Source organism: Notamacropus eugenii, chromosome 4, assembly GCF_028372415.1.
Source record: "Notamacropus eugenii isolate mMacEug1 chromosome 4, mMacEug1.pri_v2, whole genome shotgun sequence".
In the NCBI taxonomy this organism is placed as follows: domain Eukaryota; kingdom Metazoa; phylum Chordata; class Mammalia; order Diprotodontia; family Macropodidae; genus Notamacropus; species Notamacropus eugenii.
The window spans coordinates 61,246,023-61,261,627 of NC_092875.1; the positions used below are offsets into that span (position 1 = coordinate 61,246,023).

The window sequence follows — 15,605 nt, forward strand, 5'->3', positions numbered from 1 at the left end:
GTCTGGTTTTTATATTGACTGTCTGGTGAGATCTGTGTGTAAGGGTTAAAAATAATGTGCATGCTTTAATTAACAAATGACTTTATTGCTCAGAAAAGATGTCACCATCTGAGCTGAGTCCTGATCTTTTTGCTGGTGGAGGGTCTTGCCTCTATGGTGATGGCTGCTGATTGATCAGGGGTGGCTGTTAAAATAGTTTGTTAAAATAGGACAGCAATGAAGTTTGCCCTATTGATTGACTCTTCTTTACACTTGAACACTTAGAGGCCATTGTAGGGTTATTAATTGACTTGATTTCAATATTATTGTGTCTCAGAATAGGGGGCGGGGGACAGCAGACTGGGGATAGCTGGTTATGGAGTAGTTAGAACATACAACATTTATTGATAAAGTTTGCTATCCTATATGGGTGCAGATAGTGGGGCCCCAAAACAATTACAGTAGTAACATTAAAGATCACTGATCCCAGGTATTATAACAAAGCATTTGAAATATTGTGAGAATTACCAAAATGTGATGCAGAGACACAGTGGGAGCACATACTGTTGGAAAAGTGGTACCAGTAGACTTGCTAAACACTGGGTTGCCGTAGGTCTTCAATTTGAAATGAAACAAAAAACAAAAAAGCCCTGTAGTATCTGCAGAGCACAGTATTCCCAGACATCTCTGAGCTGTGCAACCTGCCCTCGGGGCTCTGTGCCCTACACCGCTGTCCCCCACTAGAATGTGTGAATCTCTGCCTTTCTTATATTTGTGTCCTCAGGGCAACTCCTGGCACACAGTAAGCACTTCATAATGCTTTTTTATTCGCTAATTCATGTGTTTATAGATGAAGAAGCTCAGACTCAGCAGGTTGGGATGACCTGCTCCAAGCTGCCATCTGGGGCCCTGCTGGCTCCAGGTGTGACAGTCTGCGTGTCTGCTTTGCCTCCCTCTCTGTTTCGAGAAGTGTAGACAGAGTAAACATCCTCTGAGAAGGGTGTGTCTGACAGTGACGCTCCAACCTTAGGCCCTGCTTGGATCTTCTTGGCCAGATGGAAATTGTGACCTTGGGGTCACTTCCTCTGGTCTGGGAGCCACTCACCTTCCTTCATTTCAGCAGAGGGGGATTGGTGAATGCTTATTCTACTAGGCAGACCGTGGCCTTGTTACTCAGCGAGAGTGAGTATCTCCATCAACTCAGTGCCAACCCCATTTGTGCTCTTTCCTGCAGGATCAGCTTCAGCAGAAGATTGTCTGCCCTGGATTGGTGACATGTCTGACTGCGGCTCCCAATGGCCTCTATGTCCTGGCAGGCATTGCAGAGAGCATTTACTTATGGGAGGTAAGGAGGTCTTAGGCTGGACAGCATTGGCTGTGGAGCAGAAATCCTCTCCTGAGGCCGGATCAGTACCGTTTTCAATGACACAAGTATCTGGCCTTGTCTGTTGGCACTCAGAATCTGAGTCTTCCATCTTCTAGGGCCAGGATGAAGGATCCCTCTCCTGTCTTTTCTGTCATTGTCCAAAAATCTAGCCCTTTCATTTGTTCTTTCTCCTTGTGGGAGCGGGGGCAGGGGAGTAAGCATTTATGTAGGGCTTACCAGGCATGGTGCTAAGCACTTTTTACAGATACTATCTTGTTTGGTATTTACAACAACCGTGGGAGGTAGGTGCTATTGTTGTCCTCCCTGAGACAAACAGAAGGTAAGTGACTTGGTGAGGGTTACCCAACTAGTAAGTATTTGAGTAAGTATTTGAGTTCAGATTTGAACTCAAGTCTTCCTCTCCAGTTGCATCTCTCTATTGTAGCTGCTTCTCCTTTGGGGCCTCTTGGTTACATTTGTGGAATTGGGATTCAGTTTGTTATTCTGATGTCTGTGAATAGTAGGTTTACCCTTAGCTCTGTGTGTGTGTCTATCTGTGTGAGTTAGAGAAATTTATGCTCAGAAATTATCTACAACAAGTTTTTAGTTTTAGCCTATGTAACAATACAAGAGAACCCCAAAATAATATGCAGCATTGTCATAGGTGAGCAGCACATTTATCTTCCTAATTATATAACACTTGGGCTATTACTAAAATACTTTTGTTAAGTATTTCTCTGTTAATTATTGTTAAGACTATTATCCTGGTAGTCCATTAATGTGGTCATGGGAAAATGAGGCTTTTAGAAAAATGTGTAATATATTTTTGTTTTTATAACACCTACATTTCCCAAAGTATTTCCCACCAAAACTCACAGGCCATGCCTTTGAGCAAAGAGTGAAGGAGATCTCTGTTCAGTAAAATTAACCAGTACATGGGAAAAGTTGGACATTCTTGATGGTGTTGCCCATTCCCCCTCCCCTACAAGTACGCCTGGTTAAGGTGCCTCCTCTTAGTTCTTTAGCCCGAGCTTGGTCTTTCTGTTCACAGCCTCAGCTTTAGTTGCGCTGTTGGCATTGGCCTTTCTGTTTGTTGTTTGCTCACTGGGTGGTGTTTTCCTGGAGCGCCTCACTTCACTCTTAAGTTTATTTAAATCAGCCCAGGCTTCTCTGGAGTCATCACATCGGTCATTTCCTACTGCACAGCAATATTCTGGTACACTCATGTACCATCACATTGGTTTAGCCATTCTCTGACCAGTGGGCATCTCCTTTGTCTAAGGAAAGTATGTTTCATAGCCCGCGTTACATAGACAGAGACTTGTTGTCCTCTCCTCTTTCTCCACCCTAGCCCTCATTATGTTTTTGTGCATGATCTTTGAGCCTTCTTTTCTCCTTTACACTTTGTAATGATTCTTCAGAGGGGATTTGTTATATGCTAGTTCATCCCCCCGCCTCCCCCCCAAAGTTCCTTTCTTTGTGAAAGGGGCAAAGATTATTTATTGTCCCCTCTCCTGGTGGAAAAACTGAGACACAGAATTAGGATAGGATTTCCACAGGACAGAAGGCAGGAACATGATGTATGTTTTTCTGTTGTCTTATGACCCTTGTGAACTACATCATGCAAGTAAATGTTTGTAGTGTCATTTTGCAGATGAGGAAACTGAGATTCAGAGAGACCACTGACTTGATCAGGGTCTCACCAAGGATAAGCAGTAGAGCTCAGCTCTACAGCTACAGAATCCTGTGTGTCAGGGCAGCAGGACCCCATACAGACCACTTGGTTCCAAGATCGTTTTTCCTGTCACAGTCACAATGCACTTAGTAGTATTGAGGGTGACATGAGTGTATTCCCAGAGACTGGCTGCTCTCCTGTCACGGATGCTGTAAAGGGCTTTCCTGTTTCCTAATAGAAGCCAGTGAGGGCTCTTCTCCTTCTCTGATTCAGTGATTGCTCTCTTCCTAAAAATTCAAAGTACCTTGTAATTGTAATACCTTGGAATGAAAGAAAGGTATCTGTGGCTTAATGGAGTGGTATAGAAGCAGAGAGGGGCATAATCAGGGCTACTCTGTTGGTTACCTACAGAGTCACAGAATCTTTGAGTTGGAAGGAACCTCTAAGGCTGTGATCTGACTCAGACCTGAATCCTACTACCCCCACTATTTCCCCAACAGGTACAGACTTGGGGGTAGAGAAATTACCCAGAGAATTTACAGCCAAGCTGGCTTACTGAATGGAGGCCAGCCACCCAGTTCTCACATAGCTGTGATAGCAAAACCCTAAAATTTGCACCAGACCAAAAAAGAATCCAGAAATCCAATGAGAAAATGTAGTGAATGACTACTTCCACTCTAGACTTGCACAGAAAGTCAGCCAGTAGCCCACAGGCAGTAGGGAAGGGTTATCAGCAAAGCCAGTATCCTTCCAGCATGGCAGAGATGGGCCAAAAACATCCAGAGCCTCTGAGGTGCTGTCTAGAGTCACCTGGAGCAGAGGCCTAGCCCAAGAAAGCTCCAGGGTGATTGGAATCCCACAGGGGACCTTGAAAGCCCTGGGGAGCAGAAATAGCTCTGTAACCAGGACAGCCCAGGCAACCACGAGTTCTGAGGTCTTTGGCACTCCATTCTCAGATGCCAGAGAGGGCCCTGCAGACGCAGTGCTCTGAACCCCAAAGAGCCCAGGGGCCTAGCCTCTGGAGGGAGAACTGAGCCCGGGAACCCAGGTGACCCAGGGCAAGACCAGGCAGGACAAACCACCTCACCCAAAGCACAGCCACTCTGCCCCTTTTGTGTTTTTAAAAAGCAGAGGGCACAAGATGGACATTCAGGTTTGATGTTCAATTTTTTTGTGTTCTTTACAAATTGAAATATTCATCTTTTTGGTGTTTTAAGTTCAAAATTTAAAACTAAAAGTAATTTTTTGAAAAGCAGGTATCATGGCATAATGAATAGGAAACTGGGTGCGAGATAGGAATATCTGGGTGTAAATCCTGCCTCAGACACTAGCCATGTGACCCAGGAAAGTCACTTCACTACTCTGGGCCTCACTTTCCCCCTCCATAAAGTGAGGGAGTTGCATTAGGTGGGAACTAAGGTCCTTTTGAGCTCTAGATCTAAGATTCCATGTCCTCTAGGAGGAGGAACTCACTACTTCCAAGGGCAGCCTGTTCCATTTGGGGATTGTTCTAATTGTTAGGATTCTTTTTCGTTAAATCAAAATATTCCCTTTTGCAATTTCTGCCCATGGTTCCTAGTTCTCTGGCCAGGTAGAACAATTCTAACCCATCTTCCCCAGATGGCCCTAAAACTGCCATCATGAAGTCTTTTCTTTCCCTGATTCTTCAGAGAGTCAGATTAGCTGCTGTCTATCCACACTTCCCAATCTGTACTTGATTTACTTCTGTATACCCTGATCCCTCAGAGCTGCACAGGATAGCCACTGACCTGGCTGAACACCAACTAGGCTCTTGTAACATAGCATGGGATGACTGAGATGATGGCTCGTCCCTTGGGACATTATTGATGGGGAGCCTGTCTTTGAGATGGTCTAGCTGCACTAATTTGTTAGAAAGGATGCTTATTTTTGGTACAGTAAAAAATTAACCTCAGGGACCGGCATCTTCTACTGTGGTTGTGTGATCTCACCATTGTCAGTCAGTATGTGTAACGTATATTAAACACCTCTTGTGTGGTAGGCACTCTGCTAATAAATCAGATTGCATCCCATTTATGCCGCCTCTTCCATGGAGACCCTCTATCCTCCACATAACTCTTCTGTGGGAGCACGCCCAATGTTCTAGTGACCATCCTTGCTGTCTTTTGACATTATGTGCTCAGCAGTGGCTCCCAAGTGCTGTCCGTCCTTGCTCTTCATAAGTGACTCCTGATCTCTGCTGACTCCTCTTCCCTCTCAGTTCTTGGGGGGGGGGGTATTGTGACTCCCCTACGCCCACCTCTCTATGCAACAGCATCATAAGAAGAAGATCGGCCCTTGTTTCAGGGAGAAGCTCGGGGCCATTGCCAGAGGCAGTCCTGCCTGCTCTCCTCCTGGTGAATTCTGGGCCTGGCTCTTTGTCCATTTGCAGTCTGTCTGTTTCCTGACAAGCAGACCTCTAGGCTAGCCATCCATCCGCAGCCCCTAGTCCTCTCCTTGTGTCTCTGCTCCATGCGGTTCCCGGCTTACTTTTTCAGGATGGTTGAATGATTACAGGTCTCATTTAGGAGGGTCTGCTATGCTTTCTGTAACATTCAGGATTACAGGGCATTTGTGAGTTAAATTGTCGTCACTGGTTAGGCTTTAGATTTCTTTCTCCCTGGGGAGCCCCAGCCAGCCTCAGAGGGGCCTGAACCCTCCAGCTCTCAGCAGAGCCCTCACTCCTTACCCCTCCCACTACCCAGTAAGCATCGGTACAGCAGGGTCTGTCTTGGTGTCCCCCATCATTAAAAAGAATAGTGATAAGGATGATAACTAGCATTTGTGTTGCCCTTTAAGCTTTGCAAAGCAGTTGACATACATGATCTCACAACAGCCCTGTGAAGGGCTGTTATTATCTTCACTTTACACATGAGGACCCTGAGGCTGTGGGAGGCTCTGCCACTGCCACACAGCTGGTGGTTTGAGGCTTTTCTGACTCCAGTCCTCTGTCCTCCTCGCCCCCTACGTCCCCTTGGCCCCAGCACCTTGTGCCTTGAAACACTTGCCAAATTAAATAAATTTTAAATCCAGTAAAACTTTATTGTAATGTAGCCCAGCATGGGAATTGGGATAAATGTTTGGTTTTTCCTCAAATGCTTAATGCATAAGCCTGCCTTTGAGACAAGGGACTTGAATTGTTTTCTCAATGTGACCATTGTTAAAGGGGTCTAGTCTGTTTGAGACTATTGGAGAGGAATATTTGAATAGTCCACAGTGTCGTCCAGGGCCACAGATGGAGTGGCCAAGCCAATGAGGTTTCTGCCTGGAGTTTGTGCCTTCTCCCTGCCCTGGGGGAGCAGGCTGAGCCTTTGTTTTTAAGGGGATTTCAAAGTAAACCTCAAGTAGCTGGGAGCCCATGGGGAGCAGAGTGAGCCCTGGACTTGGGAACCAGGATGTAGGTTCAAGTCCTTGCTCTGATATTTGCTATCAGTTTGACTGGGGGCATTTCATCCCTTTTAAAATGAGAGGATAGTACTGGGTGAGCTTTAAGTTGTGAGGATGCTGTCAGTGACTTTCTCTCAGCTGCATTGAGTCATTTTCGCAGTGTCTGTGTAGGTGTTTTCTGTGACCACTAGAGGGCAGGCTGTGCTCTTGGAATCTGGACTGAGGGCCAGTCAGAAACAGCTCATGGTGGGCTTCATTGTAGTTATTAAGCATGTCCTCTGTGGCTTGCACTGTGCTGGGGACACACAGACAAAGAGTGAAGCAGGCCCTGCTCTCCAGGATTCTTCATTCTCTGAAATGGGAAGGGAAAACAACAGACATGCAGATCATCAGGACATTCTACCGGGGATAAAGTAAATGCAAGGGAATTAGAGGATTCGGGAGGACTGGCCCCGAGTGGATCAGGCCAGGCCTCTCCACCCTTGAGGTGAGCCTTAAAAGGAGCTAGGATGCTGAGAGGAAGGGAACAGTGTCGCAGGCATGGGAATCAACCTATGCAAATGAGTGGAAGCTGGAGGTGGAATGTTCCATAAGGGCAGCTGCAGGTAGGCCAGCCTGCCTGGAGCTTGTGTGTGCGTCTCCCTTTGCTGAGCCACTTTGTTTCCCCACATTGACTAAAGGAGGGGACACATTCCTCAGAGTGCAGTTCCCAAAAGTCACTGTGGGTAAGCACAGCACCCAAGCTTTGGGGGAGCTCGTGATGTGATCAGAGGGACAGCCAGAGTCCCCAAGCTGGAAGAGGCCTCAGGGAGCCTTTGGTCCCACTGATGCCTGAATAGGTGTCCCCCATAGAGGCCATTCAGCTTCTCCTGTGCACCTGCCTCTGGTCAGGGAATCCTTCTGTTGTGGTTTTGGTTTTCGATTTATTTAACACTGTTTAAAAAAAATTGGGGTGCACATTTTTCTCCTTCCCCCATCCGTTGAGAAGGCAAGCAATATGATATCAGTTAAACATGTGAAATCATCCAAATTATTTCTATGTTGGCTATGTTGAGAGAGAGGGAGAGAGAATAAAGTGAAAAAAATGATACTTGAATTTCCTCTCAACCCTTCGTCAGTTCTTTGCCTGGAGATGGAGAGCGTTTTCCAGCTTGGGTCCTTTGGAGTTGTCTCGGACCATGGTCTTGATCAGAGCAGCTGAGTCTTTCACAGTTGATCACATTACAGTATTGCTGTTGCTGTGCATGCACATTGTTCTCGTTCTGCCCATTTCACTTTGCATCAGTTCATAGAAATCTTCCCAGGTTTTTTCTGAACCTATCCTGCTCATTTCTTTTTTGTTTGGTTGTTTTTGGAGGGTGGGGTCGGAGGGGGAGGCAATCAGGTTTAAGTGACTTAACCAGGGTCACACAACTAGTAAATGTCAGACGGAGGCTGGATTTGGACTCAAGTCCTCCTGACTCCAGAGCTTGCTCATCATTTCCTGTAGCACAATAGTATTCCATCACAGTCATACACCACATTCCTCAGTTGGTAGGCGTTTTTTGACAAGATTAAATTCACATCTTCCTGGGGTGTCTTCCCATACGGAACCCCATTAGAGTACCAGGCCATCCTGTCACTTCTCTCTTCCCTCCCCCAGTCAGTCTGCACCATTTCATTATGGGCAAGGCACACAGGGGATGCTAGAAAGCAGTCAGAGCTAGTCTGGGCTCCCCAGAAGCTTGCTGGTGAATTTGGAGAGAGGTGGCCCAGAGTCCTTGGGATGGTCGTGTGCCAAGAGTTGCCAGCTTCATGGGCAGTAGATGTGCAGAGAGAAGAGACCAGACAGAATGCAAGCTTGGGTTTGCTCTGATAACTCCTGTGTCTGTAGCAGCTTTAAGGCACATCTTCTACCTTAAAGGAGGCAGCAGAATGATCATCTTTATTTTGAGATTCAGGAAACTCATAGAGCCAGAACAGGGTCTTCCTCCTTCCCCAACATGACCAGGCAATCCTTCCTGATATCATGGCTCAAGACCTAGCTCTCCCGATGCTGCCTCCTGTGTCCTGGCCGTAGCTAGTCAGTGGTCACTGATGAGCACTAGGTGCTGGACTCACCATTGGGAACAGCAAGAAAGGCCAAAAACCAGTCTCTGCCCTCCAGTGGCTTAAGTTCTCCTGGGGGACCCTAGAGTTAAGACTAACAGTGTGTTTTCTCCATCACAACCCCAGAAAATGGATAATGCAAGTATTACAGTCCCCACCTATGGAGGGGAAGACAGCATTAAGAGAGCACTATGATTTGTGACCAGCCACAGGCCTCAGCGAGGTGGGACTGGGGCTGGGGATCCAGCTCTCCTGGCTGTGGCCCATGTGTGCTGTATCTGATGTCTGGGCTGTCAGGCAATTTTCCCAGTCCTCTCTCCTCTGTCTGTAGAGCAAGAATCTCACTTGTCTCCTTCTCAGGTTTCCACAGGGAACCTCCTGGCCATCCTGAACCGACACTACCAAGATCTTTCCTGCCTGGCATTCACAGATGACAGCAGTCACTTCCTCTCAGGTGGCAAAGACTGCCTGGCCTTGGTGTGGAGTCTCCATAGGTAAGGGAAGCCCTGGTTCCGCTATCGTCTTGGGCATCCACAAGCTTTCCCAAGCCAATTGGGAGGACCAGTAAGAGTTGGCAATTTATTCCTCAAGGTTCACTGCGTCTCTCTCCGTTCCCCTAGTGTGTTGCAGGTGGAACAATCCAAAACTCCTGATCCCCGCCATGTGTGGTCCCAACACACGCTTCCCATCACAGACCTACACTGTGGTTTTGGGGGGCCCTTGGCCCGAGCTGCCACTGCTTCCTTGGACCAGACAGTGAAGGTAAGACATGGCAAGTGCACTTCCTAGAATCTCTGTTCTCTCAGAGTCATGACTGACCTGTCAGTCAGTGGCCACAGTATGGTCCAATTGAGGGCTCTAGGAGTTAAAGTCTTTCTGGGCCTAGTCCCAGGAGATGCCTTTTGCAGTCAATTCAGGTTTGAGCTTTTGTTTTTAAGTCTTGGGAGTCTTGCCAATACCAGCTGGCTTTTTTTGCCTGCTGTCTCTTAAGAGCTGTGAGTCCTTCAGATAGTTTCTAATCCCCCTTGTAGGTTTATAGCTTCTCCTTGTTCAAAGGGAAGCTGCATGATTAACATATCTGGACTTCTTCCTGCTCGATCATTCCCATTTGTCCATCAGCCTCTGCATCTCACCAAGATGATCTGGCCTCTTACCCAGAACAGCGTCTGAGAGATTTGAGGGGCACATCCCCAGCATTAGTTTGCACACAGTGATAGGGGAGAGGACAGACAGTACCAGTGATGATGTGTTTGCTTTCCAAGATTGAAATGAGCCTCTTGTCTAGGGGAATCCACTGGTTGAATGCAGGCAGCTGGGGCAAGGCTTAGAAATTGGCTCAATCTGACCCTTTCTGAGGAACGGGCCTTGCCTCAGCCTGGGATACGTGTGGTCAGATGTGAGGTGGCGTGATTGCGTGGTGCCCTGCCCCCCTCCCCTCTCACTGGTTGGTAATTAATCTTCTCTTTCCCTCTCAACCTAGATCTCTTGCATTGTCAGCAATGTGGTTTTTTTTGTTGTTGTTTAGAGTGGAAGTTCTTGGTGTCATGGGATTCACATCTAGGAGGCACTTGGCTGCTTCTCTTGTCCAACCCTGTCATTTTGCCAATTTACAGATGAGGAAACTGAGACCCAGAAATTTAACCAGTGTCTCACAATCCAAGTAATGAATTATTTAAGGAAAGAAATATTTCTTGGGCTGTGAAGACCCATAGTGCCGCAGACATGTTGGCATTTCAGTCCTCCTTCATCCCAACCCCCTTCTGAAGAGCCACACAGGAGGGAAGAACCCTGACTCCTGGGGTCCTGCCTTTGATAGAAGGTCCTCTGCCTCTTTGCTTGTCTATCTCTGTAGCAATGGAACAGGAAATGAAAACCTCACAAGCTGATGGCTTGCCTCTGCTCTTATGTCTAGTGGACACCTTTGTTGCTTGCCACTTAAAGACCGCCTTTTGGAGTCAGAACCTGGGTGTGAATTCTAATTCTGCTGCTTTCCTACCTGTGTGACCTTGGACAAGTCCCTTCCCACCTGTGAAATGGAGGAGGGGGATTAGATAATATTCAAATTTCCTACCAGTTCTAGGTCTTAGGACACAAGATGTTTTAATTTCTGCTCTTAACCTCCAAATCAGTTGCACAGTTACATGGTCTTGTCCTCCTGTCCCCCAGCTGTGGGAGATCTCTTCCGGTGAACTGCTCCTCTCTGTTCTCTTTGATATGGCCATCATGTCTGTGACTATGGATTTAGCTGAGTACCATCTGTTCTGTGGGGGCAGCGATGGATCTGTGTTCCAGGTTGACCTTTTCTCTTGGGTGAGTATTTGGGGGGAAAAGCCTGCAGCCCATTCATCTCCTCCTGCTCCTAGAAGTATGGGGGCTTTGGACTCCTTCGGGGTTCTTGGCTGATTTCCCTAGGGATTTTTTTCTGACTACATTCACACTCCCCCCCTGCTCAGCATGCAGCCAAGTCAAGAACATGAAATCTTTCACTGGCCTGTTTCCCTCCTGACCAGAGCCCCAACAGCACATCAGTCTTGCTCAGATAGCAGCAATTTGGAACCTCCCAAGTCTCCCTCTTTCCTGGTGTGGTGTACAGTGGAAAGCATTCTGGGTTTAGAGTCAGGAAGACTTGGGTTCAGAACCTGACCCTGACTCTTAGCACAGGCAAGTCACAGCTTCTAGCCTCAGTTTGCTCAGGTGTTCAGTGGGGATAGTAACCCCTGCCTCGTCTGGTTGTTAGGAGGCTCCTAGGGGCTGATCATGGATGGATCCTCCTTTACAAGCTTTAAAGAGCTCTCTAAATGCCTGTTACTTGCACATCAGCTGTGAACTCAGCCACTCTTTTCCCTCATCCTATTCCTTTGTAGCCTGGGCAGAGAGAGAAGACCTTCCGCACTGAACAGGAGAATGGAAAGCTATTCAAAGGACACCGGTGAGGGGGCTGATATAGGGGAGGTAGCTTCTCTGTGCTTATGAGTCAAGTCATGTCCAAGAAGCTGGGGGGAAGGGAGGGTAGGAGCCTCCTCCTTTGTCCCCCCCATGTCTGTCATTCACACTGTGTCCTCAGAACTCAGATACTATTCTGTGTCCCTCTGTCCCTAGGAACCAGGTGACGTGTCTCTCCGTGTCAGCCGACGGCACCCTGTTGCTGTCAGGCTCACATGATGAAACGGTGAGGCTGTGGGATATCCAGAGCAAGCAGTGCATTCGGACTGTGAGCCACAAAGGTAGGGGGAGGTCCCTTCTTTTTCCAGGATAGCACTTGCAGCAGCACTGGGCATTCACCCACTGCTCATCTCTTAGGGACACAGATACAGCAGGAAAGGAAGAAGGGGGTTGGAGCTGAGCCTTACCTGGCGGTGCTGGGAGGGGGGGCCAGGTTTCTTGTGAACTAAGAAGTTGAGCTCAACCTTCTCCAGAGTCTTGAGCCCCTGGGATAGAAAGGAGGACAGACTAAGCTTGCAGTGATGTCTTCCGTTTGTCATCGTAGCTATCCTAAGAACCCCTGCTCTCCTTCCCATATAGCAAACACTACTTTGTAGAGACAAAAAATCCCCCAGCACAAGTGATCGATACGTTGAAGAAATCTGAAAACCTGTGCAATGTGTAATCCCTGTGGCCCTCCCACCTCCCCGAGGGGCAGCTTGGGGGCATCCTCTCCTATCTCTTCATTTGGGTCCCACTTCCTTTTTGTAACTTTGTTCATTCAGTTTTGATTCTCCGTGTATGTTTTCTTGGTTCTGCTTGCTTTGCTCTGCATCAGTTCCTGTAGATCTTTCCATGCTCCTGTATTTGTAATTTTTTAGAGCGCAGTAACATTATCTTACATTCATGTGCCATGTACCCTTTCCCCAAATGCTGGGCCTCTACTTCGCTGCCAATTCTTTGTTACCACAAGTGCTGCTATAAATGATTTGCTATGTATCAGCGGCTTCCTTAGGGGTGTAAACTTGGTGATGGAGGGCATGGGGGTTTCGGTCCTTGTAGCTGCACAATTCCACGTTGCTTTTTGCACCACTTCACGGCTCCACAGCAATGTATTAGTGTGCCTAACCTTCCACAACCCTTCTAGCATTAACTATGGCCACAGGACTGCACTTTATTTAAAAAAAATTTCCAGATTGGACATTCCAGCACCCTTTTGTTAACTCTTCTTATTTGTTTCTGTTTTAAGATTCCTGGTACTGCTCGGGTATGGTGAATCTCTTCGTCTTTCACTCCCCTCCAAAACGCAAAACCCCCGCCCAAGCCGCTGCACGGCAGTTTTTTATTTATATTTTGCTTTTAGAATTTTCTTGTACCCCTTGAAAGAACTAGACACTTGACCCCAAAGAACAGCTGAGAGAAATGCACCTTCCTCCTTTCACTGGAGTAGTGTGTAGAACATCTTCTATTCTGTCCAACTCAATTGATGTGTTTTTTAAGTTTTCGAAAGCCAGAGTTGGACTCTCGTGCTGTGGGGCCTGATTTGGGTGTCTGTCCAGGGAGTGTGTGCCATCTCTCCTTCTCCTTGTGTGCTCCCACTGCCATACAGTGTAGAGTCCAGTCCCAGGTATGGATCCTGCCTGAACTATAGAAAGGGAGGGCAGGCTCCCTATTCCCAAAGGGCCTGCAACCCTGCCTGTCACACCCCTTTTCCTTCTTCTACTGGACACATCTTTGAATTCCCATTTATTTGTTCCTCCTGGCCACATCACCAGCAATTTCAGCCTTCATGCTGCTGCTGCCAGGTCCCCTTGGATTCCTGTAGTTGGCATGTGTTGATTCTCTTTGGAGACTGCATATTCTGTGCCCTTTGCATTCACCCTGGCTCCTCCAGAGATCAGCCTGCCTCTGCTCTGAGGGGCTGCCCCATTGGGAACCCTGTCTGAACCCTTGTTTCCTCATGGAGTATCCTGTTGGTATAGGAGTGAAAGTGAGAGGTAGCCATCAGTGCTGGCTGGCAGAGAATGTCTTGTCCTTAAGTTGAATCCTGGTATCTCTTCTCTACCTCCTTCCTGCTGCCCCTTTTTGGGCAAAGGATCGGATATGGGTCTTTTGAAACATGTTAGCCTGCCTGTCTGAACTGGCTACAGAAGCTCAGAGAAGGGGAAAAGGCTGCCTAGCCCATCTCATTCCCAGAAATCTGCAGGAATGGTTGGAAGGAGGACAGGTGGGCAGAGGCTGGCCGGCTCCAGGGAATGAGAAGGATGTTTGACCCATCTCACTCGGCCTCCCCACTAACTGCGTAGACTTGAACAACTCAGCAGACGTTTATTAAACTGGAGTGGGCCATCAGATGGCTGATTTAAGGCCAGAGATGAGAGGAAATGGAGGTTTGGGCCTTACAGGCAAGACAGAGCAGAGTCATCCAGGCTCTGGGTGGTGACACATGGGACACTGGAGAGATTTCCTCTCCTCCCTCCCCCCTCCTGCACCCCTACAGCTTTCAGCATGGCTGGGGTTCAAGGATGTGACCTCCTCCTTTAAGTCAGTAGCTTCCTGGCACTCAGAATGTGCAGAGTGCAGATGTATCGCTCGCCTGTCATAGCTGTAGTGTCGGGATTTAGAGGTGGAAGCTGTGTTTGGAGACCCTTGGGTCTGAGCACAGGGTTATGCCACCCTGCTTGTGGTCACAGATTGCTTCCTGGCTCCCTAAAACAGCATCTGAAATGTTTTTGCTCTCCCACCTACCTCAGGGAATAAAAGGGCTCCAGGCACCACTGAATAATTACCCTCCAGCTGCCTGGGCTTCAGCAGCCATTTATTTATGGGATTTATCGGTCTCATTTCCTCTCCTAAGACCCCAAAGAGCTCTTTGCTAATTGCCTTTTTGTAACAGTGCCTGACCTGTGAGTGAACTCCAAAGAGAAGGATGAGAGGGGCCGAAATCATAAATCCTGCATGGCAGGACGTAAAAAAAGAAAAGAATGAGAGCCTTTCAGCCCAGCCCCAAGAATACTTATCCTCTTCCCTACTCTTACCATCCCTCAGCTTGGCTTCAGCTCTAGCCTTCCCTTTTGCCACTTGGGCCAGTTGGAATGGCAGAACTTCCTTCCATATCTCCTTGCAGCCAGAACATGCAGTGCTTTTCTGTATCCTCCAAGGATATAGCTCCTGAAGGGAGACTTCAAACCCTGGTGTATGTCCCTTTGCCCTGCGTTCCTTGGCTGCTCTCTTGGAGGCCAAAAAGTTTGCACTGAGGAGGTGGGTTGGCCTCTGGTCATAGAGCTTTAGGGCCAGAAAGGACTTTGGGACTTTGCCTGTGAGGAGCTAAGCCGTCTGCTTCCCTGTGGGATGGCTGCACCGGGTATGGGAGGACCCAGAGACTTGTGGTTTCACTAGTGTGTAGATTCCTGCCACCATGAGTGTTTTTCACTTTGTTGGTGTCCTGGGCCCCCGTGTCAGGCAGGCAGGCTGGTGAAGAGTCATGTTTGTAAATGTAGAGAATAAAGTACAGAAGATCACAGAGGATGCCACTTCTATTGAAACCCAGCTATCAAAAAAAATTTTTTTTTTAAAAAACAAGTTTGCAGAGCTCAGGTTAGAATCCCCTACTGTCAAGAGTGGTGATAGACCAAGAGCCCTGCAGCTCCCAATTTTAGCCCCCTCCAGTTAGATCTCCCCACAGGCAGTAGACAGTCCATGCTTTGTCCCTAGGAAGCCCTTCCAGCATCAGGCATAGAACACAAGTCCATGGCTGTTGCCTTGTGGTGGGGAGGAGGGGCTCAGGTATTTGAGAGTGATGACTGGCTAAGCCAGACCCCAAATGTTCTGATGACTCAATTTCCTTGATAATGCTGTACATTTGATTTTGTGCATTTAAAACATCATTCTGAGAAGGGGTGCATAGGCCTGTCAGGGTATGGGGGATAGGGGGAGCCCCAGGATGTTATGTGGGTGAAGATACCCTGCTTTAGAGGTTGGGGCTCTTGCCCAGTTCTGGCTGGGCTCTGGCTGTTCTGCAAAGACTGGGAGACCCACATGGCCTGTTTTCTCCCTTTGGCTTCCTCTCTTCCTTCTGGCCTTTTTTCTTTTCACAGAAAAATTTCCTCTGAGTCTAGCATCTAATTCACTGTATGATGTCTAGGGTACTTCATGTCCTCATCTTTAAAC

The 15,605-nt window shown here is 47.8% G+C and overlaps 1 protein-coding gene across 1 annotated transcript in view; it reads left to right on the forward strand.

Annotated features, from left to right (window-relative positions):
• WDR18 (WD repeat domain 18) overlaps positions 1-15,605 on the forward strand; it is a 30,278-nt gene that overhangs the window by 5,172 nt on the left and 9,501 nt on the right. Inside the window, exons 2-7 of the mRNA XM_072601341.1 lie at positions 1,214-1,324; positions 8,874-9,007; positions 9,134-9,275; positions 10,680-10,823; positions 11,378-11,442; positions 11,613-11,737. Of these exons, the coding sequence (XP_072457442.1) occupies positions 1,214-1,324; positions 8,874-9,007; positions 9,134-9,275; positions 10,680-10,823; positions 11,378-11,442; positions 11,613-11,737 (721 nt within the window). The remainder of the gene's footprint in view (positions 1-1,213; positions 1,325-8,873; positions 9,008-9,133; positions 9,276-10,679; positions 10,824-11,377; positions 11,443-11,612; positions 11,738-15,605) is intronic.